The 24,325-nt window shown below is 53.7% G+C and overlaps 1 protein-coding gene across 5 annotated transcripts; it reads left to right on the top strand.

The window, feature by feature from the left end:
* Nucleotides 1-155: 155 nt before the first annotated feature.
* TFR2 (transferrin receptor 2) lies at nucleotides 156-22,524 on the top strand. 5 transcript variants are annotated; one of them, XM_055393002.2, is made up of 20 exons: nucleotides 158-224; nucleotides 1,151-1,440; nucleotides 1,689-1,941; nucleotides 2,045-2,231; nucleotides 9,388-9,528; nucleotides 9,604-9,715; nucleotides 9,821-9,943; nucleotides 10,753-10,869; nucleotides 11,006-11,145; nucleotides 11,893-12,056; nucleotides 13,569-13,688; nucleotides 14,655-14,737; nucleotides 14,825-14,888; nucleotides 14,987-15,054; nucleotides 15,143-15,219; nucleotides 15,302-15,386; nucleotides 15,472-15,699; nucleotides 16,061-16,201; nucleotides 19,703-19,800; nucleotides 21,815-22,524. In XM_055393002.2, exons 2-20 carry the CDS (start codon nucleotides 1,408-1,410, stop codon nucleotides 22,005-22,007), a joined length of 2,427 nt encoding a protein of 808 aa, XP_055248977.1. In that variant the 5' UTR covers nucleotides 158-224; nucleotides 1,151-1,407; the 3' UTR covers nucleotides 22,008-22,524. The 5 variants fall into 5 exon arrangements, with proteins under 5 accessions (XP_055248980.1, XP_055248981.1, XP_055248977.1 ...); XM_055393005.2 differs by lacking the exons at nucleotides 19,703-19,800; nucleotides 21,815-22,524 and adding an exon at nucleotides 19,082-19,558 and having other exon boundaries at nucleotides 156-224; XM_055393006.2 differs by lacking the exons at nucleotides 19,703-19,800; nucleotides 21,815-22,524 and adding an exon at nucleotides 17,484-17,673 and having other exon boundaries at nucleotides 156-224.
* Nucleotides 22,525-24,325: the final 1,801 nt, after the last annotated feature.

Consider the following 24,325-nt stretch of genomic DNA (forward strand, 5'->3'; position numbering starts at 1 on the left):
GGGTGGGGGGAGTTGCTGGGGGCTAACAGTTGTGGTGGGAGGTGGGAGGGGCTGCAGGGTGCAGTGGAGGGACGCGGCCTGGGGTGAGTGTAGCAGGAGGTGGGTGGAGCAGGAGGTGAAGCCTGGATGGGCGGAACAGGAGGTGGGGCCTGGTGGGCGGGGCCTCAGCATAGGCCTCAGGTCTCGGGAGCAGCAGGCCTGAGCACCCCAGGACCTGCGCTCAGGTGAGATGCGCTATGCCTTCCTTCCTGGGGCTCTTGGTGGTGACAGACATGGGGCGGGGACTAGGGCGCTGGTGCATCCCAGCAGCTCGGAACTTCTCTGGACCTGAGTAGGAGCTGATGTTTCCCAGGGGAGACCCGAAAGGGAAACTTGGTGGGACCCTGAGCCCTCCTCTTCAGAGCTACTTGTCTTGGGGCCCTCGGAAGGGTTTGGGGACCTGCGCCCCCTGCCTGTTTAGCAGTTTATGCCTGTGACATGTTTCTGGGGTGAGGCTAACTGGCCTTTCATCAGCCTCAGAACCCAAAGAGGTAGAAACCCATGTGATCCAAGTCCTTCGGTGACCAAACAGGGGCCGGTGCCCAGGGAGGACCATGACTTGTCCAGGGTCACCCAGCTCTGCCCACACCTTGGCGGGGACTCTGATCACTCCTCCCCACTGACCCACATATCCCTGACCCCAGGACCCCCATCTGGGAGCTCTCGCTGGTCTCATCTGACCATGTGCTCCCACCTGTGCCCCTCCTTCTCCAGCAGCCAGCGGGAGTCTGAGAACGACCTTTCAAAAGAGACACACATGCACACCACCAGACCAGACCCCCAAGTCACACCACTGTGGTGCCTCCAGCTTAGAATGCCACTGGGGCAAGTGTCAGGACAGGGAGGACAGCTGATATGTCACAGGACCCGGGCACTGGGGGACTCTGAAATCCAGATGAGGAAGGGGCAGATGTCTTAGGGGTAAATCTTCCACCTGGGCATGGCGGGGCTTAGGAAGGGGTCCCCAGGATCCAGGGAGGGGTAAAAGCAGGAGAGGGGAGGGGGCACCCATGTCTCTGCCCTCCCCCACTATCAGCCCCCTTCCCCCACCCCTGATGGGAACTAGGAGGCCAAAGTCCGCCCCAAGGTCAAAAAATTGATTGTTTTGCAGGGAGGAGGCAGGCGTGGGGCTGTGGAGAGATTGGCAGGGGAGAGCACAGCCCCTTGTGCTCTGGCCTGGACCCGGGGGCCACGTCTGGAAGGCTGGACTGAGGCCAGGACTGTGCCCCCACCCTTGGGGGTGGTGAGGAGCAGCCTTGGTTCAGGCTGCCTGCCAGGACTGATAAGGGGCCCTCCTAGGGCTCCCACAAACGGTTTATCGGTTTATCGCTGGGGGACAGCCTGCAGGCTTCAGGAGGGGACACAAGCATGGAGCGGCTTTGGGGTCTATTCCAGAGAGCGGTAAGACTAGTGGGATTGGGAAGACCCCTTAGGCTTTCTCTCTAAGTCCCTCAGCCCCCTCCCAAGCCCCTGAGGCTGGCCCCTCCTGGACCGTGTCCTGACCTCGCTTCTTCCCACCCCTGCCCCTCCCCCACGCCCCCACCACCATGCTCATTTGACACCCCCAAGTCACTGACCTCATTATTGCCAGATGCCTCCCCACCTCCCAGGCCTCTTGCCCCAATCTCATGCCCACCTCGCCTGCACAGCAACAACTGTCCCCAAGATCCTCTCAGACCGTCTACCAGCGTGTGGAAGGCCCCCGGAAAGGGCACCTGGAGGAGGAAGAGGAAGACGGGGAGGAGGGGGCGGAGACATTGGCCCACTTCTGCCCCATGGAGCTGAGGGGCCCTGAGCCCCTGGGCTCTAGACCCAGGCAGCCAAACCTCATTCCCTGGGCGGCAGCAGGACGGAGGGCTGCCCCCTACCTGGTCCTGACGGCCCTGCTGATCTTCACTGGGGGTGAGAGCCGTCCCCCTCCCCAGAAGTGAAGGGCTTGGGCTGGGGGAGATTTCTGGGGTCCAGAGGTGGGCACAAAGAGAATCCCCATCTTGCCACCCACCAGCCTTCCTACTGGGCTACGTCGCCTTCCGAGGGTCCTGCCAGGCGTGCGGAGACTCTGTGTTGGTGGTCAGTGAGGATGTCAACTATGAGCCTGACCTGGATTTCCACCAGGGCACACTCTACTGGAGCGACCTCCAGGCCATGTTCCTGCAGTTCCTGGGGGAGGGGCGCCTGGAGGACACCATCAGGTAGGGATGGCTCTGCCCCATCCTGTTCTCGAGTGTCCCTCCCCTCATCCGCTCAGACTGGGCCTCCCTGCCTCCTGGCCCAGGCCTCTGGTGTCTGGGTCCCCCTCCTGAGTCCTCCCATCTGCCTTCCTGGCCCCCCTGTTCAGCTGTCCTGGGAAGGATGGCAGGCATTCGGAGCTGAGGTTCCAGGGGACTGAGGCTCTGAGGGTGGCATATTTGGGAGGTGAGGGAGCTGACTGTCTGAGATCAGAGGGGTGCAGCATCCAGTATCAGACTGGACAGACCCAGAAAAGCCTTGAATGCCTCACCCAGGTGCCTAGATTTGGAGCAGGGAGTGCTGAGGGGTTCTGAGAAGCCGCATTCTAGGGAATCAGAAAACCAAGCAAGCAAGCCTGGGCAATACGACGAAACCCCGTCTCTACTAAAGAAAATACAAAAATTAGCTGGGGATGATGGCGAGTGCCTGTAGTCCCAGTTACTTGGGAGCTTGACGGGGGAAGATTGCCTGAGCCGGGGAGGCGGAGGTTGCAGTGAGCCAAGATTGTGCCACTGCACTCCAGCCTGGGAGACACAGCAAGACCCTGTTTCAAAAACAAAATAACGGCAGGGCGCGATGGCTCAGGCCTGTAATCCCAGTGCTTTGGGAGGCGGAGGCGGGCAGATCACTAGGTCAGGATATCGAGACCATCTTGGCTAACACGGTGAAACCCCGTCTGTACTAAAAGCACAAAATATTAGCCGGGCATGGTGGCGGGTGCCTCCAGTCCCAGCTATTCGGGAGGCTGAGGCAGGAGAATGCCTTGAACCCAGGAGGTGGAGCATGCATTGAGCCAAGATCACGCCACTGCACTTCAGCCTGGGCAACAGAGCGAGACTCCATCTCAGAAAAAAAAAAAAAAAAAAGAAAAGAAAAGAAAAGAAAAAAAAGAAAAACAAGTAAGCAAATGCATTTGTGCGTGCAGATCCAGAAGCTAGGTCCACCCATGGCCCTCTTTTGGGACGGGAGTAATTTTTCAGTGGATTCGCCTGGGTTTTCTAAGTAGGTAATCAGCTAAGCTACAGATAATAGGAGATGGAGATTCTCTTTTCCAATGCTTATACCTTCTACGTTTTTTTTTTTTTTTCATTTCTCATTGCATTTGAGAGGACATGAATTTAAGGTAACAGTGGCAGTAGGTATCCTTGCCTATTTCCTGACTTTAATAGCAATGCTTTTATAATACTTTGCCATTAACAATGAACTTTGCTGTGCTCCAGACAGCTTTTTAAAATTGAATTAAGGAAGTTTCCTTTCACTCCTAGCTCACTGAGACTTTTATTGATTGATTGATTTTTTGAGACGGAGTCTCCCTCTTATCACCCAGGCTGGAGTGCAGTGGTGCAATCTTGGCTCACTGCAGCCTCTGCCTCCCAGGTTCACGCGATTCTCATGCCTCAGCCTCCTGAGTAGCTGGGATTACAGGTGCGTGCCATCACGCTTGATTAATTTTTGTATTTTTTAGTAGAGACAGGGTTTTGCCATGTTGCCCAGGTTGGTCTCCAACTCGTAAGCTCAAGTGATCTGCCAAAGCGCTTCGGCTTCCCAAAGCGCTGGGATTACAGGCATGAGCCACAGCACCCAGCCTCTTCTTTAATGTTTATATAGTAATTTGTGTTAATAGATTTCCTTATCTTCCTGAGCTCAACGCTAACCTTGATCAAGGTGTATGATGACTCTTTTGATATGTTGCTGGGTTCACCTGCTGAAAGACCTTGAGTCTGTGGAATCAACAATGTTCAGGGCTTTATTTTTTTTTGAGATAGGGCCTCACTGTCACCCAGACAGTGCCGAGATGATAGCTCACTGCAGCCTCCAACTCCTGGACCCAAGTGATCCTCCCACCTTAGCCTTCCAAGTAGCTAGGACTACAGATGTGTGCCACTCTGCCCGGCTATTTTTTTTTTTTTTTTTTACTTTTTTTGAGACAGAGTTTCACTGTTGCCCAGGCTGGAGTGCAGTGGTGCGATCTCGGCTCATGGCAACCTCCGCCTCCCAGGTTCAAGCAATTCTCCTGCCTTAGCCTCCGGAGTAGCTGGGATCACAGGTGCCTGCCACCACACCCAACCAATTTTTTGTATTTTTAGTAGAGACGGGGTTTCACCATGTTGGGCAGACTGGTCTCAAACTCCTGACCTCAGATGATCCACCCACCTCGGCCTCCCAAAGTGCAGGGATTACAGGCATGAGCCACCATGCCCAGCCTAATTTGTAATTTTTTTTAGTAGAAACGAGGTCTCCCTATGTTGCCCAGGATGGTCTCAAACAATCCTCCCACCTCAGCCTCCCAAAATGCTGGGATTATAGGAATGAGGTACCGCACCCAGCCTGCTCAGGGCTTTTAAATTAAATCACAGGCCAGGCATGGTGGCTCACACCTGTAATCCCAGCACTTTGGGAGGCTGAGGTGGGCAGATCATGAGGTCAGGAGATCGAGACTATCCTGGCTAACATGGTGAAACCCCGTCTCTACTAAAAACACAAAAAATTAGCTGGGCGTGGTGGCGGGCACCTATAGTCCCAGCTACTTGGGAGGCTAAGGCAGGAGAATGGCATGAACCCGGGAGGCGGAGCTTGCAGTGAGCCGAGATCGCGCCACTGCACTCCAGCCTGGGCGACAGAGCAAGACTCTGTCTCAAAAAAACAAAACAAAACAAAACAAATACAAAATTAGCCCGGCGTAGTGGCGCATGCCTGTAATCCCAGCTACTCGGGAGGCTTAAGCAGGAGAATCGCTTAAACCCAGGAGGCGGAGGTTGCGGTGAGTCAACGTCGCGCCATCGCACTCCAGCCTGGGCAACAAGAGTGAAACTCCATCTCAAAAAAAAAAAAAAATTACATTACATTAATTTTTTTTTTGAGACAGGGCCTTGCTCTGTCACCTAGGCTAGAATGCAGTGGTGCAATCTGGGCTCACTGCAGCCTCGATTTCCCAAGCTCAGGTGATTCTCCCATCTCAGCCTCCTGAGTAGCTGGGTCTACAGGGAGGAGCCACCACACCCAGCTAATTTTTCATTTTTCTTTTTTCAAAATTATTATTATTATTTAGGGACAGGATTTATTTATTTTTATATATTTGCAACCGATTCTCACTCTGTTGCCCAAGCTGGAGTACAGTGGCATGATCTTAGCTCACTGTAACCTCCGCCTCCCGGCTTCAGGTGATTTTTGTGCCTCAGCTTCCCAAGTAGCTGGGACTACAGGCGTAAGCCACCACGCCCAGCTAATTTATGGGTTTTTTGTTTGTTTGTTTTTTGTTTTTTTCTTTTTTGTGTGAGACAGAGTTTCACTCTTGTTGCCCAGGCTGGAGAGCAATGGCACGATCTCGGCTCACTGCAAACTCCGCCTCCCGGGTTCAAGCGATTCTCCTGCCTCAGCCCCCCGAGTAGCTGGGATTACAGTCATGCGCCACCACACCCAGCTAATTTTGTATTTTTAGTGGAGATGGGGTTTCTCCATGTTGGTCAGTCTGGTCTCGAACTCCTGACCTCAGGAGATCCACCCACCTCGGCCTCCCAAAGTGCTGGGATTACAGGTGTGAGCCACTGCGCCCGGCAATTTATGTATTTTTTTAGGGACAGGGTTTCATCACATTGGCCAGGCTGGTTTCGAACTCCTGGGCTCAAGCAATCCTCCTACCTTGGCCTCCCAAACTTCTTGGATTACAGGCGTAAGCCATGGTGCCCAGCCTGTTCAGGGCTACTTTTATTTTTTTGAGCAGTATTTGGTCGTCTGGGTACAGGCTGAGCAGGTAGATAGTTTGACAGGTCTAGAAGCGGGGTGTGGCACTGAGGCAAAAGTAGCAGTTTTGGGGAGAGAGCAAGGATGTTGCAGTGAGCCGAGATCGAGCCATTGCACTCCAGCCTGGGCAACAAGAGTGAAACATGGCTCTGGGTGGGATGGAGAGGGAAGAGAAAGTGGGGGGAGATGATAGATGTGGAGCTATAGGACATTTGTCATGTTCAATGGGGTTGAAGAGCAGGTACAGCGAGGATAACTGGGGGAGTTGGAACCTGACAGGGTCTACTCAGAGAGTAGGATTCTGGATCCTTGAAAACTTCCTGATACAATATGTCCTGTCTATCTCAGAGTCTCCAGCACCTACCACAGTGCCTGGCACTTACTAGATGTTCAGTAGATCCTCAATGGATAAGTATTCCAGAGATGGAGTGCAGGTAATGACAAGATGCAGGATACGGGCCGGGCACAGTGGCTCACGCCTGTAATCCCAGCACTTGGGGAGGTCAAGGCAGGTGGATTATCTGAGGTCAGGAGTTTGAGACCAGCCTGGCCAACATGGTGAAATCCTGTCTCTACTAAAAATACAAAAATTAACTGGGTGTGATGGTGCATGCCTGTAATCCCAGCTACTCGGGAGGCTGAGGCAGGAGAATCACTTGAACCTGGGAGGCGGAGGTTGCAGTGAGCTGAGATCGCACCAATGCACTCCAGCCTGTGCGACAGAGCGAGACTCCATCTCAAAAACAAACAAAAAAAAAGATGCAGGGTGTGACCAGGGAAGTGGAGTGCCTGGACTGGAGGTGACAATGATGAAGTAATTAATTCATTTATCCAACAAGTATTTTGGGGCATCTACTATGTGGCAGGTACTAAGCTAAGCAGGTGGTGGTGAGATAGAGACTAAAACAGTCTAACTTTGTTCTCATGGTGCTTACAATCCACTGGAGAAAACCAATACTAAACTAACAATCATTCACGACTACATAATTATGACTGGAATCATTGCTTTGAAAGAAAAGCAAAGGATGTGAGGCTCAGTGTGGTGGCTTACACCTGTGAGCCCAGCACTTTGGGAGGCTGAGGTGGGAGGATCTCTTGAGCCCAGTTTGAGACCAGCCTGGGCAACATAGAGAGATCCTGTCTCTTAAAAAAATAGTAATAATTTGACCAGGCGCGGTGGCTCACGCCTGTAATCCCAGCACTTTGGGAGGCCAAGGCAGGTGGATCTCCTGAGGACAGGAGTTCGAGACCAGCCTGGCCAACATGGTGAAACACTGTTTCACCCTTTTTAGGCTCTACTAAAAATACAAAAAAAATTAGCTGGGCATGTTGGCGGGCACCTATAATCCCAGCTACTTGGGAGGCTGAGGCAGGAGAATTGTTTGAACCTGGGAGGTGGAGGTTGCAGTGAGCCAAGATTGCGCCATTGCATTCCAGCTTGGGCAACAAGAGTGAAACTCCATGTCAAAAATAATAATCATAATAATAATAATTTTTTAAAAAAAGAAAAATAAAAAATTAGCCCAGTATGGTGGTGCATGCCTAGAGTCCCAGCTATTCAGGAGGCCGAGGCAGGAGGATGGCTTGAGCTTAGGAGCTGAAGGTTGCAATGAGCTATGGTCATGCCGCTGCACTCCAGGCTGGGTGACAGAGTGAGACCCTATCTCCAAAAAAAGAAAAGAAAAGGGGCCGGGCGCCATGGCTCATACCTGTAATCCCAGCATTTTGGGAGGTGAAGGTGGGCTGATTGCCTGAGGCCAGGAGTTTGAGACCAGCCTGGCCGACATGCCGAAACCCTGTCTCTACTAAAAAAAATACAAAACTAGCTGAGTGTGGTGGTGGGCGCCTGTGGTCCTAGCTACTCAGGAGGCTGAGGCAGGAGAATCACTTGTACCCAGGAGGCAGAGGTTGCAGTGAGCTGAGATTGCACGACTAGACTACACACCAGCCTGGGCGACAGAGCAAGACTCCGTCTCAAAAAAAAAAAAAAAAAAAAAAAAAGAAAGAAAGAAAAAAGAAAAGAAAAGTGTGTAAAGAAAGACTATAACCAGGATCCTGATTTAGATTGCAGTTCAGGGAAGGCTTCCTTGAGGAACTGACGAGTCTAAACTGCCAAGATGAGTAATTTGCCAGGCAAAGAGACTGTGGAAAAACATTCAGGCTGAGATTCACCACTTGCGAAGGGTCTGAAATGTGAAGATGGTGGCCTCTTGGAGGAAGGGAAAGACGGTCCATGTGGCCGGTGAGGTGGATGTAGCTCAGGCCATAAAGGGCCTTACTGGCTACTTTAACTGTTTTGAATTGAATTTTCCTGCCTCATCCCTGAGTGATCCTCCCCACTCCCCTCCCCATAAGCACCTTATCTCACGCTTTTGATGTGTACCTTTAAATACACATATGGGGCGGGTCGTCATGGTTCATGCCTGTAGTCCCAGCACTTTGGGAGGATCGCTTGAGGCCAGGAGTTCAAGACCAGCTTGGGAAACACAGCGAGACTTCTCGTCTACAAAAAATTTTTAAAAATCAGCGGTTGGTGGCGTACACCTGTAGTCCCAGCTGCTCAGGAGGCTGAGGCGGGAGGATGGCTTGAGCCTAGGAACCGGTGATTCCCCTGAGTACCTTGGTGTAAAGTGTCTCCATGAGGCCCACGTGGAGGATGGGGGAGATGAGGAGGGTCTGCTGCCTGCCCAGTTAGCTCTTTCGAAGGAAAGTGTTTGGGTGCCGCGCGTGTGTGTGTGTGTGTGTGTGTGTGTGTGTGTGTGTGTGTTGACGTCGGGAGGAACGAGGTTGGGGGAGAGAGTTTGGCTTGAGCCGGGAAGAACCTACAGGATGATGGGCAGGACCCCCAGCTATGGGAAGTCAGGTTTTAAGCAGAGGGAGGTCCTGAGAGTCTCCGGGCGCCGCCCTGGTGGTGATGGGAGAAAATGGGTCCGCTGAGGGCCCTGCACTGCGGCTCGCGCCTGTAATGCCAGCACTTTGGGAGGCCGAGGCGGGCAGATCACCTGAGATCAGGAGTTTGAGACCAACCTGGTCAACATGGTGAAACCCATCTCTACTAAAAATACAAAAATTAGCCGGGCGTGATGGCACGTGCCTGTAATCCCTGATACGAGGGAGGCCGAGGCAGGAAAATGGCTTGAACCAGGAAGGCGGAGGTTGCAGAGAGCCGAGATTGGTCCACTGCACTCCAGCCTGGGCGACAGAGCGAGACTCCGTCTCAAAAAAAAAAAAAAAAAGCGTCCGCGGGGAGCACTCTTTTCCTAAACTCAGGAACCCCTCGCCGCCCCTGCCCCTGGCGACCCCACGTCTCTGGCATCCTTCCCTCTTCCCTCCCTCTCCTCCGGGCGCCCAGAAAAGTCCCCACCTCTCCCCGCTTAGGCAAACCAGCCTTCGGGAACGGGTGGCAGGCTCGGCCGGGATGGCCGCTCTGACTCAGGACATTCGCGCGGCGCTCTCCCGCCAGAAGCTGGACCACGTGTGGACCGACACGCACTACGTGGGGCTGCAATTCCCGGACCCGTGAGTGCGCGCGCGGGCGGGGGGCGCGCGGGGAGGGGAACGCGGCTCGGGGCGCTCACCAGCCCCACTCCCCAGGGCTCACCCCAACACCCTGCACTGGGTCGATGAGGCCGGGAAGGTCGGAGAGCAGCTGCCGCTGGAGGACCCTGACGTCTACTGCCCCTACAGCGCCATCGGCAACGTCACGGTGAGCACCCCCTGCCCGCTCCTAGGATGGGGCGCGGCACGAGCCCTTTCCTGGGTCTCGAAGGAGGGACGCGGGGAGCGCGCCTCACCGTCCTCGTGTCCCCAGGGAGAGCTGGTGTACGCCCACTACGGGCGGCCCGAAGACCTGCAGGACCTGCGGGCCAGGGGCGTGGACCCAGTGGGCCGCCTGCTGCTGGTGCGCGTAGGGGTGATCAGCTTCGCCCAGAAGGTAAGTGTCCCTGGACAGAGGGAGGGCTTGAGCCCGGGAACTGGAGGGTCGGACTGCCAGTGAGAATCGTTCAGGGTGCTGTGAGAGGGAGACAGGAAAGAACCATGTGGATGGATGGTAAGAAAATATAAGCTGGGCACGATGGTTCTCACCTGCAATCCCAGCACTTTAGGAGGCCAAGACAGGAGGATCGCTTGAGGCCAGGAATTCAAGGCAACACAGTGAGAACCCCCTCTCTACTAAAAAAAAAAAAAAAAAAAAAAAAAAAAAGGTTCTTTTTCTTTTTTTAGTCAGCTGGGCTGGTGGCACATGCATGTGGTCCCAGCTACTCCGGAGGCTCGGGTGGGAGGATCGCTGGAGCCCAGGAGTGCCGGGCTGCAGTGAGCTATGATCGCACCACTGCACTCCAGCCTGGGCAAGAGAAAGAGACTCTGTCTCAAAAAGAAAAAAAAAAGAGAGAAACAGAGAAGGGAGGGAGGGAGGGAGGGAGGAAGGAAGGAAGGAAAATGTTGGCTGGTCTGGGAATTGAATCAGAAGGAAAAAAGAAAATGTTGGCTGGGAACAAATTGGGGGTTGGGGGAAATCAGATGGGGAAGGGAACAGAAACATGGGGTACCCTGGAGCCCGGTGGGGTTTGAGGGCTGCCTAGGAGCTGCTGAGGTTGGGAAGACACAGGCCAGGTAGTGCCCCCACATCCTCTCCGTGGGATGGACAGTTGCAAGCAAAGGCCTTGCCATTTCCTGGTTTCTCCTGCCCTTATGAATCGGGTTTTTTTCTGGGAGGAGTCCTCTAGTCACCTTCCTCCCCAGGTGACCAATGCTCAGGACTTCGGGGCTCAAGGAGTGCTCATATACCCAGAGCCAGCGGACTTCTCCCAGGACCCACCCAAGCCGAGCCTGTCCAGCCAGCAGGCAGTGTATGGACATGTGAGTCTGGGGAGGCTGGCCGTGCTGTTCCCAGGTCCCGAGGCCACACCTTCTTGCTCAGAATGGGGCTGGCATGTTTTTCGTTTTTCCTGGAAGCCCAGCTCGCAGCTTTGCGTGGGCACCCCTTTCCCTGCAGGTGCACCTGGGAACTGGAGACCCCTACACACCTGGCTTCCCTTCCTTCAATCAAACCCAGTTCCCTCCAGTTGCATCATCAGGCCTTCCCAGCATCCCAGCCCAGCCCATCAGTGCAGACATTGCCTCCCGCCTGCTGAGGTGAGGGGAGTGTTGGGGACCAGGAGAGGAGGAAGCAGAGAGAGGGAGGCTGCAGCGAGGCCACAGGGTGATTGTGGGTGAACTAGAAAAAGGTGACTCTTGTTTAAGCCTGCAGTGAGCCATAACTACACCACTGCACTCCAGCCTGGGAGACAGAGAGACCCTGACCTTTTTTTTTTTTTGAGATGGAGTCTTGCTCTGTCTTCCAGGCTGGAGTGCAGTGGTGCAATCTTGGCTCACTGCAACCTCCACCTCCCGGGTTCAAGTGATTCTTCTGCCTCAGACTCCCGAGTATCTAGGATTACAGGTGCCCCCCCACCACGCCCGGCTAATTTTTGTATTTTTAGTAGCGGGTTTCACCATGTTGGCCAGACTGGTCTCGAACTCCTGACCTAGTGATCCTCCCATCTCGGCCTCCCAAAATGCTGGGATTACAGGTGTGAGCCACCATGCCTGGCCAGGACCCTGACTCTTAAAAAAAAAAAAAAAAAAAAGTGACTCTTCTGGATGGACACAGCCTTTCTCCAGGGTCTACTCTCTGGCAACTAAAGTTCCCACTGGATTGCACACCTACCTCAGCTGAGAACCATCCAAGGCAGCCCTGACTGCACTGCCCTACCCAGGCAGCGTCCAGAGGCAGCGATCTGGAGCCAGAAAGGGTGGGAGGGAAAGAAAGAAGGAAAAGAGTGATTTGGACTCTTCTGGGTCTCTCTACAACTTCCCCCTTTCTGCCTTCCTCCTCTCCAGGAAGCTCAAAGGCCCTGTGGCCCCCCAGGAATGGCAGGGGAGCCTCCTAGGCTCCCCTTATCACCTGGGCCCCGGGCCACGACTGCGGCTAGTGGTCAACAATCACAGGACCTCCACCCCCATCAACAACATCTTCGGCTGCATCGAAGGCCGCTCAGAGCCAGGTATGCTGTGTGTCCAGTATCACTCACAGCTGGTGGTGGGCTGGGGGAATTTCTGCCCATACATCCTGGCAAGATAGGGGGCTGGTGCAGGAGGCCCCAAGAGGGGACAGGAGTGGTGCCCAGAGGAGGGAAGCTGGCAAGTTGAGGCTGAACTTGGTCTGATGGTGGCAGCAGTGAAGAGACCTCACCTTCCAGCCTGTCTAGTGATGGAATGGGGGTTGTTGCCCAGTAGTGAGCTCCCCAACACTGGAAGTGAGTAAGCCTAAGTTGGATGATGTTGTAATAGAAACTCAAGCATGGGCCGGGTGTGGTGGCTCACGCCTGTAATCCCAACACTTTGGGAGGCCCAGGCAGGTGGATCACTTGAGGTCAGGAGTTTGAGACCAGCTTGGCTAACATGGTGAAACCCCGTCTCTACTAAAAATACAAACATTAGCTGGGCCTGGTGGCATGCATCTGTAATTCCAGCTATTCCGGAGGCTCGGACAGGAGAATCACTTGAACCCAGGAGGTGGAGGCTGCTGTGAGCCAAGATTGTGCCATTGCACTCCAGCCTGGGCAACAGAGCCAGACTTTGTCTCAAGAAAAAGAAAAAAAAGGGAAAGAAAGAAAGAGAGAGAAAGAGAAAGAAAAAAAGAAAGAAAGAGAGAGAGAGAGAGAAAGAAAGGAAGGAAGGAAGACTCAAGCATGAAAGAAAGATCAGATCAGATTAGATAGAAGCATAGATGGCCCTTTCAAGCATAGCTAGATGTGGATGGCAGTGGAGAATTAAAATAGGTAATCGACAGATGGGGCAACAAAGCCAAGACTTCACAAAAAATTTAAAAATAAAAGAAATTGGCCGGGTACGGTGGCTCACTCCTGTAATCCCAGCACTTTGGGAGGCCGAGGTGGGCGGATCATGAGGTCAGGAGATCGAGACCATCCTGGCTAACATGGTGAAACCCTGTCTCTACTAAAAATACAAAAAAATTAGCTGGGCATGGTGGCAGGCCCCTGTAGTCCCAGCTACTCAGGAGGCTGAGGCAGGAGAATGGCGTGAACCCGGGAGGTGGAGCTTGCCGTGAGCCAAGATCGTGCCACTGCACTCCAGCCTGGGCAACAGAGCGAGACTCCAAAAAATAAAATAAATAAATAAATAAATAAATAAGTAAAAGAAATTAGCCGAGCATGGTGGCACACATCTGTGGTCCCAGCTACTTGGGAGGCTCAGGCAGGAGGATGGCTTGAGCCAGGGAGTTTGAAGCTGCAGTGAGCTATGATCACACCACTGCACACTCCAGCCTGGGTGACAGAAACCTTGTAAGTCCAGAATGACCGCAGGCACCCAGCTGAAGGAGCACACCATTCAGGAAGGGCCAAGTGGGGAGGGGCGCCCTCTTTAGGGACTGGAGGGACTGCAGGGCTAGGGTTGCCGGAATTGTGATGGGCTGAGAGACACAGGCAGATGGAGGATGCCCCCAGGGTGCAGGGTGCAGTGTCAGAAGTGGGTCCCAAACATCCCCTCCCCAGATCACTACGTTGTCATCGGGGCCCAGAGGGATGCGTGGGGCCCAGGAGCAGCTAAATCCGCTGTGGGGACGGCTATACTCCTGGAGCTGGTGCGGACCTTTTCCTCCATGGTGAGCAACGGTAAGGTCAGGGCCAGGGCCTGGGCCTGGGCTAGGCAGCGGTGGGCCTGTGGCCCGAGGAGGATAGGGCAGAGAGGCAGTGAGGGACACAGACTGGCCAGTGGTCACTTGGACCTCGGCATCCACATTGTACCTGAGTGGCCCTGGGCCAGTCACTTCACCTCTATTTCGTCACCTAAAAATGAAAGTGAGGCCGGGTGCGGTAGCTCACGCCTGTAGTCCCAGCACTTTGGGAGGCCGAGGCAGACGGATCACCTGAGGTCAGGAGTTCGAGACCAGCCTAGCCAACATGGTGAAACCCTCTACTAAAAATACAAAAATTAGCCAGGCGTGGTGGAGGGCGCCTGTAATCCCAGCTACTAGGGAGGCTGAGGCAGGAGAATCGCTTGAACCTGGGAGGCGGAGTTTGCAGTAAGCCGAGATCGCACCACTGCACTCCAGCCTGGGCAACAGAATGAGCCTCCATCTAAAAAAAAGAAAGAAAAGAAAAGAAAATTAAAGAAAAGAAAAGAAAAAAAGTGACATGAATGATAATCATAGTCCATGGGTCTGTGTCAAGATTAAGCATGTTGGGCTGGACGTGATGGCTCATGCCTGTAATCCCAGCATTTTGGGAGGCCAACACAGGAGAATCGCTGGAGACCAGGAATTCCAAACCAGCCTGGGCAACATAGGGAGACTGCATCTCTACAAAAGTTTTTTAAAAATTGGCTGGACTTAGTGGTGCATGCCTGTAATCCCAGCTACTTGGGAGGCTGAGGCAAGAGGATGACTTGAACCTGAGAGGTCAAGGCTACATTGAGCCGTGATTGCACCACTGCACTCCAGCCTGAGCGAGAGAGTGAGACCCTGTCTCAGACAGAGAGACAGAGAAACAGAGACCCTGGGGGACCAGGACAGAAGAAGACAAGGGGAGGGTCTTTGCTTGGCCCCTGCTAAGCCTGTCCTCCTTCCCCTCTGCCCCCAGGCTTCCGGCCCCGCAGGAGTCTCCTCTTCATCAGCTGGGACGGCGGTGACTTTGGAAGTGTGGGCTCCACGGAGTGGCTAGAGGTGATACGGGGTCCCGGGCAGGTCGTTAGGCATTGGGGAGAGGTGGGGGCAGGGGGTTCCCACTCCACACTGGTCACCCACCCACAGGGCTACCTCAGCGTGCTGCACCTCAAAGCCGTAGTGTACGTGAGCCTGGACAACGCAGTGCTGGGTGAGCTGGGGCAGTGCCACCACCTGGCCCCCTGGGGTCCACCCTTGCCTCTGGGGCTAAGCCCTGAGCCTGGCATCCCTCCCCTCCCCTTTTTCCAGGGGATGACAAGTTTCATGCCAAGACCAGCCCCCTTCTGACAAGTCTCATTGAGAGTGTCCTGAAGCAGGCAAGAGCACCCCAGGAATAGGGGGTGAAGGGGAGTAGGTTGCGGGGAGGAGCAGAGTCTGAGATCAGTGCCCTTCCCCCCGCCCCAGGTGGATTCTCCCAACCACAGTGGGCAGACTCTCTATGAACAGGTGGTGGTCACCAATCCCAGCTGGGATGCTGAGGTGTAAGTTGGGGGGGTAGGGAGAGCTGGGGAGGGATGTGGGGGAGCCTGAACCCACAGATCGCTCCAACCCGCCTGCCCCCAGGATCCGGCCCCTACCCATGGACAGCAGTGCCTATTCCTTCACGGCCTTTGTGGGAGTCCCTGCCGTCGAGTTCTCCTTTATGGAGGTGAGACGTCCTCCCCCTGCCCCAGACACAGCGCTAGTCCTTCAGCCTGTCTGCCTCCGCCCCAGCGTCCACCCTGTCCTGGCAGGACGACCAGGCCTACCCGTTCCTGCACACAAAGGAGGACACTTATGAGAACCTGCATAAGGTGCTGCAAGGCCGCCTGCCCGCCGTGGCCCAGGCCGTGGCCCAGCTCGCAGGGCAGCTCCTCATCCGGCTCAGCCACGATCGCCTGCTGCCCCTCGACTTCGGCCGCTACGGGGACGTCGTCCTCAGGCACATCGGGAACCTCAACGAGTTCTCTGGGGACCTCAAGGTTCAAGAGGCCCACCCCGCTCTTGGTCTCTGGGAGTGGGAGGCACTGCCCAGGCCAGGGGGTCCAGCCCCTTCTCTCTGCATTCCCTGGGGTCTAGGTCCTCTCTGGCAATCCAGCCCATTAACCCCCTGCCTCCAGTCTCCCAGCCCCCAGCATGTGCCATCGCCCAACCTGGCAGGTGCAGGATCTTCTCCCCACTCCCTTAATCCTGCCTCCAGCACTCTGTCCTCGTCTACCTCCTCCCTCCTGCCAGGCCAGGGGTCCCAGCCCCCTTCCCCATGCTAGGCGGGGGTCCTTGTCCCCATGCTAGGCGGGGGTCCTGGCCCCTGCCGCCAGCCCCAGCCCGCGCCTCCCCCCCCAGGCCCGCGGGCTGACCCTGCAGTGGGTGTACTCGGCGCGGGGGGACTACATCCGGGCGGCGGAAAAGCTGCGGCAGGAGATCTACAGCTCTGAGGAGAGAGACGAGCGACTGACACGCATGTACAACGTGCGCATAATGCGGGTGAGGCCCCGCCCTCCTCGCCCCGCCCCCAGTGTCCCGCCCCTCCCCTGGGGCTCCACCTCCTGGACCTGGCCCCGTCTGCGCGCTCCTCTCTCTCCCCGCCTACACAGTCCCGGTCCTCTGGATGCTCTCTTCCCAGTCCTGGACACGCAGTGCTCATAGATCGGTCAGGCTGGAGGACCCGAGCGATCAAAGTGATGAAATGGACAGGGAGGGCCAGCCTCTTGGCCACAGTCGCCTGGTTTATGCCTGGCAGAACTGGGACAATCCACCCTCCCCCACCCCTCCCCGCTGACTCCCCTCCTATAGCTCCCACTGCCTCCTCGACCCTTCTGGAAAGAAAAAGCATGTCCACACTGGTCCACAATACGAGGTTACAGGCTGGGAAGTGCAGAAGGCTAAAGATATTCAGAGTAAGAGAGCTGTTTTCCTTCTGATAATGAAATGGGTGAAATCCAGAAAGGCTGCCTGGAGGAGGTGTCACGTGAAAGTTAAACAAGAGCTTATTCCCTCACCAATCCCTTCTGCTTAGCTTTGAATCCTTTGCAGCCCACACCCCACCTCCAGTTCCAACTCCTCCACTTCCTTCATTTTCTTACTCCAAGAACTCAACCCCTCAACCCTTTGATGTCAAGAAATGGGTGAGTAGGGACTGTGGCCATGGGGAAAGGTCTGCAGGGCAAAATAGTAAACAGGATCATCCTCAATGAGTGTGGGGTGAGCTGGGAACTGCAGTGTACACAGAGCCACTTGTGCACACGCACTCACGGTTTTCAGAGCGAGCATGGCTACCCCTTGGAGGCTCATGTTATCTCTCCTCCTTGCATTTTCCTGCTTGTGCCCTCTGCCTGTCCCCCTTGGCCATTTACAAACCTATTGCTCTTGCTCGTTCTCCCTTGCCCAGACTAGAGTGCAGTGGCACCATCTGGGCTCACTGCAGCCTCCAACTCCTGGGCTCAAGTGATCCTCCCACCTCAACCTCCCTAGTAGCTGGGAGTACAGGCACGTGCCATGATGCCTGGCTAATTTTTCTATTTTTTGTAGAGACAGGGTTTTACCATGTTGCCCAGGCTGGTCTCAAACTCCTGGCCTCAAGTGATCCTCCTGCCTCGGTCTCCCAAATTGCTGGGGTTACAGGCGTGAGCTACTGAACCTGGCCTTCTCCTCTCCTTCTTATATCTCTTTCTCCATTCATTCTTCTTTAACCTTTGCCTCCTCTACTGGGACAGGGGTGACCCTGGGGTGAGGCAATAGGTTGGGTATGGTTCATTCTCATTCACAGATCTTGGTTTAACCTCAGCTGTGTCAGCATCCAGAAGACAAAAAGACACCCACCTTTCAAAGTTGCCATACCCCTGTCCCCACCAGGGATAAAAGGGACCTGCGTGTAAGATGCACGACTTAGGCCAGGCGCGGTGGCTTACGCCTGTAATCCCAGCACTTTGGGAGGCTGAGGTGGGTGGATCACCTGGGGTCAGGAGTTCGAGACCAGCCTGACCAACATGGAGAAACCCCGTCTCTACTAAAAATACAAAATTAGCTGGGCGTGGTGGCACACGCCTGTAATCCCAGCTACTCAGGATGCTGAGGCAGGAGAATCACTTGAGCCTGGGAGATGGAGGTTGCAGTGCACGCCATTGCACTCCAGCCTGGGCAACAAGAGCAAAACTCCATCTCAAAAAAAAAAAAGAAAAGAAAAAGAAAAAGAAAAAGATGCATGACTCAGGCTCAGGGATGGAGAGGGAAGGACTCAGGACTTCAGAGCCTGCAATACAGGATTGGGCCAGACCCAGTGAATTTTATGGCTCTAGACCAGGGGATGGTGAACTACTGCCCATTGGCCAAATTCAAACTGCCGCTTGTTTTTTTGTTTTTGTTTTTGTTTTTTCTGAGACAGGGTCTCGCTCTGTTGCCCAGGCTGGAGTGCAGTAGCATGATCTGGGCTCATGGCAACCTCCACCTCCCGGGCTCAAGCAATCCTCTCACCTCACCTCACCTCAGCCTCCTGAGTAGCTGGGGCTGCAAGGACACACTACCACACTCCGCTAATTTGTAAAATTTTTTGTAGAGATGGGATCTCACTATATTGTCCAGGCTTGTCTCAAAATCCTGGGCTCAAGCGACTCTCCCACCTCAGCTTCCCAAGGTGCTGGGATTACAGGCGTGAGCCTCTGCTCCCTGTTTTTGTAAATAAAGTTTTATTGAAACAGCCATGCTTATTGGTTTTCACGCTCTCTATGGCTACTTTTGTGTAATAGCAGCAATGTTAAGTAGCTGCAATAAAAGCAGCATGGCCTGCAAAATCTAAAATATTTACTATCTGGCATTTCACAGAAAAAGTTTGCTGACCTTGGCTTTAGACTGTGACTTGGATCTTGAAGAACAGGCAGGATGTGGATTGATGCAAAGTAAAGAGGACATTTCAGGGTGGAGAGACCAGAATTCGGGTGTGGCAGTGAAATCAGCCTGGTTTTACTTGGAAGCGGGGTGTGGACCAGCAGAGCCAGAACAGGGGCCCCATGGAGAGGCAGAGGGGAGGGGGCCACCAAATGTGGTGTTATCGATCAACTGTGGGGAGCCTCGAACACCAGGATTAGAAGTTTGGATGTTAAGGGTCTTAGCATCAAGGAAATTAGAGAGGTTTTTGAGCAGAGAGGTAATGTGAGCAAAGGGGAGTTTTTATTTTTATTTATTTTTCTTTCTTTATTTTTTGGAGACAGTGTCTTAATGTCACCCAGACTGGAGTGCAGTGGCGCGATCCCGGCTCACTGCAACCTCTGCCTGTCAGGTTCAAGTGATTCTCCCACTTCTGCCTCCCGAGTAGCTGGGACTACAGGCGCGCACAACCATGCCTAATTTTTTTTTTTTTTTTTTTGGTAGAGAAGGGGTTTCATCATGTTGGCCAGGCTGGTCTTGAACTCCTGACATCAAGTGATCTGCTCACCTCAGCCTCCCAAAGTGCTAGGATTACAGGTGTGAGCTACTGCGCCCGGCTGGGAGTTTTTTTTGAAATGAGGTCTCACTGTGTTGCCCAGACTGGTATTGAACTCCTGGGCTCAAGTGATCCTCCCACCTTGGCCTCCTGAGTAGCTGGGACTATAGGTGCACACCACCACACCCGACTAATTTTTTATTTTTATTTTTGTAGAGATGAGGGTTTCCATACATTGCCCAAGCTGGTCTCAAATTCCTGAGCTCAAGTAATCCTCCTACCTTGGCCTCCCAAAGTGCTGGGATTACAGGCAGGAGTTACAAAGTGGAGTTTTTAGGAGTGATTTTGGTCAGATTGCAAATGTCTTGAGAGTGGCAGGTGGGAGCAAATGCTCATAGGTGGGGACTGGACCGATGTCAGGTGTTTAGAAGGAGAAATTGACAGATTTGATGTTGAGGGAAGAGGAGGAGAATAATAATAATAGTTGTCTTAGAATAGAAGAATAATAAAATAGCAGTTGCCATTTGTTTTTGTTTGTGTTTTGAGACGGAGTCTCACTCTGTCACCAGACTGGAGTGCAGTGGCACGATCTCGGCTCGATGCAACCTCCGCCTCCCGGGTTCAAGCTATTCTCCTGCCTCAGCCTTCTGAGTAGCTGGGACAACAGGCATGTGCCACCACACCCAGCTAATTTTTGTATTTTTAGTAGAGACGGGGTTTCGCCATGTTGGCCAGGATGGTCTTGATCTCTTGACCTCGTGATCTACCCACCTTGGCCTCCCAAAGTGCTGGGATTACAGGCATCAGCCACTGTGCCCGGCCTGTTTGTTTGTTTGTTTGGTTTTGTTTTCTGAGACAGAGTCTTGCTCTGTCACCCAGGCTGGAGGGCAGTGGCACGATCTTGGCTCACTGCAACCTCCGCCTCTTGGGTTCAGGCTATTCTTGTGCCTCAGCCTCCTGACTAGCTGGGATTACAGGGACACATCAGCATACCTGGCTAAATTTTTTGTATTTGTAGTAGAGACAGGGTTTTGCCATGTTGGCCAGGCTGGTCTCAAACTCCTGACCTCAGATGATCCACCCGCCTCAGCCTCTGAAAGTGCTGGGATTACAGGCATGAGCCACTGTGCCTGGCTGCAGTTACCATAGTAGAAGGTTACCACATGCTAGAGGATTTATTTCATTTGCTTCCCCCAGCGCTGAAGTTGCTAGTATTATATCCAGAAACTGGGGCTAGGAGAGGCTAAGAAACTTACCTGAAATCATATAGTTAGTAAGTGGAAGAGCCGAAATTGGAGGCCAGGTAGTGTACCTTCAAAGCCTGTGCTCACCCCATGCTCACTCCCCTTTGAGGGTGACAGCTTGACACCTGCAGAAAGCCATGGGCCACATGAGTGTGGGCCCAACGCCCAGGTTTGGGAAGAGATCGGTACTGATATGTCCAGGTGCTCCCAAACCCAGTGGGGAGGTCCAGATGGCTGGAGGGCAGGATTCCAGTGGGTCATTGGGTGGGGAGATTTGGCATCTGTCCCCACAGAGGTCCTGGTTGACATCAGGGGCACAGATGAGCTCTGTGAGTGAATGATGAAGGCCTTAAAAAGATGTGAGCATCTGAAAATCAGCTGGGTATGGTGGCACATGCCTGCACTCCCAACTACTCAGGAGGCTGAGGCGGGAAGATCACTTGACCTCTGGGGTTTGGGTTGCAGTGAGCTGTGATTGCACCACTGCACTCCAGCCTGGGTGACAGTGAGACCCTGTCTCTAAAAATAAAAGATGTGAGCATCTGAGATCACCCCCTAGAGATTCTGATTTTACTGGGGCGGTGCCCAGGCAATGATAATTTAATAGGTACAGAGAAGAGGGAGGTGGAACTTTGAGACCTGCCCACGGGTGGAAGCAGAACAAACCAGAGATGGGGCTAGGAGAGGCTAGGAAACTAGGAGAGGCTGGCAGAAAGGAGGGAGGAGATTAGGTCAGGAGCAAGGCCGTCTCAGGAAAGACGGAACAGCAGCTGCGTCAGAGGGAGGAAAGCCAGGCTTTTCATGATGACTGGGCTGTCCCCTTGACCTTTGTCTCTGGGCTGTGGACATTGGTGGAGGTGGAGAATGCCTCGGTGTGGGGAGGTGTGGTGTTAAGAAGAGGAATAGCAGGGCAATAGATTGTTCTTTGAGGCTTTGAGCATTCACTGAATGGGTGAGGAAGGAAGACTCGGGAGAACTACATGCAGGCTTAGGGGTTCTAGAGATAGAAGGGGAGGCCTAGCGCGGTGGCTCACACCTGTAATCCCAGCACTTTGGGAGGCCAAGGCCGGCGGATCACTTCAGGTTAGGAGTTCGAGACCAGCCTGGCCAACATGGAGAAACCCCGTCTGTACTCAAAATACAAAAATTAGCCGGGCGTCGTGGCGGGTGCCTGTAATCCCAGCTACTCTGGAGGCTGAGGCAGGAGAATCGCTTGAACGCTGAAGGCGGAGGTTGCAGTGAGCCGAGATCGTGCCACTGCACTCCAGCCTGGGAGACAGAGCGAGACTCTGTCTCAAAACAAACAAACAAACAAAAAACAAACACAAAAAGAAAACAAACAAAAAAACAAAAAGACTGGCTGGCGGGAAGGGTGATTCGGGCCTTTGCTCCCGAGCCAGAGCCCCCAACCCTGACCTGATCCCCCTCTCTGTGCAGGTGGAGTTCTACTTCCTTTCCCAGTACGTGTCGCCAGCCGACTCCCCGTTCCGCCACATCTTCATGGGCCGTGGAGACCACACGCTGGGCGCCCTGCTGGACCACCTGCGGCTGCTGCGCTCCAACAGCTCCGGGACCCCCAGGGCCACCTCCTCCACTGGCTTCCAGGAGAGCCGCTTCCGGCGTCAGCTAGCCCTGCTCACCTGGACGCTGCAAGGGGCAGCCAATGCGCTTAGCGGGGATGTCTGGAACATTGATAACAACTTCTGAGGCCCTGGGGATCCTCACATCCCCCTGTCCCCCAGTCAAGAGCTCCTCTGCTCCTCGCTTGAATGATTCAGGGTCAGGGAGGTGGCTCAGAGTCCACCTCTCATTGCTGATCAATTTCTCATTACCCCTACACGTCTCTCCACGGAGCCCAGACCCCAGCACAGATATCCACACACCCCAGCCCTGCAGTGTAGCTGACCCTAATGTGACGGTCATACTGTCGGTTAATCAGAGAGTAGCATCCCTTCAATCACAGCCCCTTCCCCTTTCTGGGGTCCTCCATACCTAGAGACCACTCTGGGAGGTTTGCTAGGCCCTGGGACCTGGCCAGCTCTGTTAGTGGGAGAGATCGCTGGCACCATAGCCTTATGGCCAACAGGTGGTCTGTGGTGAAAGGGGCGTGGAGTTTCAATATCAATAAATCACCTGATATCAATAAACCACCTGTTGACATCTGTTATTGATAAGCGCCTTCATGCTTCTTCCTCACCCTCATGCCCATCCCATCCCATCATCCCTTCCTAGAGACCTAGGGAATTGGGCAGAAGGGACCAGAGAGGGTGCACACAGGAATGCTGTCTCCACGGGGAAAACCGAGCTGTTTCTATCACTCAAGGAAACTGCCTAAGGAAATACTGAAGGCCCCTTCTCCAAAGACCACCATAAAGCAGGTGGTCTTTGGAGAAGGGGCCTTCGGTATCTTTTTTTATTTTTGAGACGGAGTCTCACTCTGTAACCCAAGCTGGAGTGCAGTGACACAATCTCGGCCCACTGCAACCTCCGCCTCCTGGGCTCAAGTGATTCTCCTGCCTCAGCCTCCTGAGTAGCTGGGACTATAGGTGTGCACCACCACGCCCGGCTAAATGTTTTCGTATTTTAGTAGAGACGGGGGTTTCACCATGTTGCCCAGGGTGGTCTTGAACTCCTGAGCTTGGGCAATCTGCCTACCTCAACCTCCCAAAGTGCTGGGATTACAGGCATAAGCCACCACACCTGGCCAGTATCTTGTCCTGGGATGAGGAATGGTTACATAATTTGCAAGACCTGCTGCAAAATGAAAATGCAGGACCCCTTGTTCAAAAGCAGAAACAAGCTGGGCACGGTGGCTCATGTCTGTAACCCCAGTGCTTTGGGAGGATGAGGCGGGAAGGTCATGTAAAGCCAGGAGTTCAAGACCAGCCTGGACAACACAGGGGAGAACCTGTCTCTACAAAAACTAAAAAACTTTAGTTGGGCATAGTGGTGTGTACTGTAGACCCAGATACTCAGGAGGCTGAGGCAAGGCAGGGATAATTTGAGCCCAGGAATTTCAGGCTGCAGTGAGTTATGATCGAGCCACTACACTCCAGTCTGGGTGACAGAATGAGACCTTGTCTCAAAAAAAAAAAAAAAAAAAAAGGAACAAAGCTTTTTTTTGTTTTTGTTTTCTACAATTTCTCAACCTGTCATGGTATTCTTTTATTTGATATTTAATGTTGCACTCCTTTGGATATGGGGACACACTTTCAAAACATAAATTCATGCTTGAACCCGGGAGGCAGAGGTTGCAGTGAGCCGAGATCATGCCACTGCACTCCAGCCTGGGTGACAGAGCAAGACTCTGTCTCAGGGTAACAAAAATTATTAGGAATTTCAAGGTTGGCACAGTGGCTCACGCCTGTAATCCCAGTACTTTGGGAAGCCAAGGCAGGCAGATTGCTTGAGCATAGGAGTTCCGGAGCAGCCTGGGCAATATGGTGAAACCTTATCTCTACAAAAAGTAAAAAAACTGCTGGGTGCGCTGGCTCACGCCTGTAATCCCAGCACTTTGGGAGGCCGAGGCAGGTGGATCATGAGGTCGGGAGATCGAGACCATCCTGGCTAACACGGTGAAACCCCGTCTCTACTAAAAATACAAAAAATTAGGTGGGCGTGGTGGCGGGTGCCTGTAATCCCAGCTACTCGGGAGGCTGAGGCAGGAGAATGGCGTGAACCCGGGAGGCGGAGCTTGCAGTGAGCCAAGATCGCACCACTGCACTCCAGCCTGGGCAACAGAGCGAGACTCTGTCTCAAAAAAAAAAAAAAAATTAGCCGGGTGTGGTGGCGTGCACCTGTAGTCCCACCTACTCCAGGGTGCTGAGGTGGGAGAATTGCTTGAGCTTGGGAGGCGGAGGTGGCAGTGAGCCGAGATCATGCCACTGCACTCCAGCCTGGGCAACAGAGTGGGAGAGTGGAACCCTGTCTCAAAAAAAAAGAGAAAAA

This window comes from Gorilla gorilla, chromosome 6 (genome assembly GCF_029281585.2).
Source record: "Gorilla gorilla gorilla isolate KB3781 chromosome 6, NHGRI_mGorGor1-v2.1_pri, whole genome shotgun sequence".
NCBI classification, from domain to species: Eukaryota; Metazoa; Chordata; class Mammalia; order Primates; family Hominidae; genus Gorilla; species Gorilla gorilla.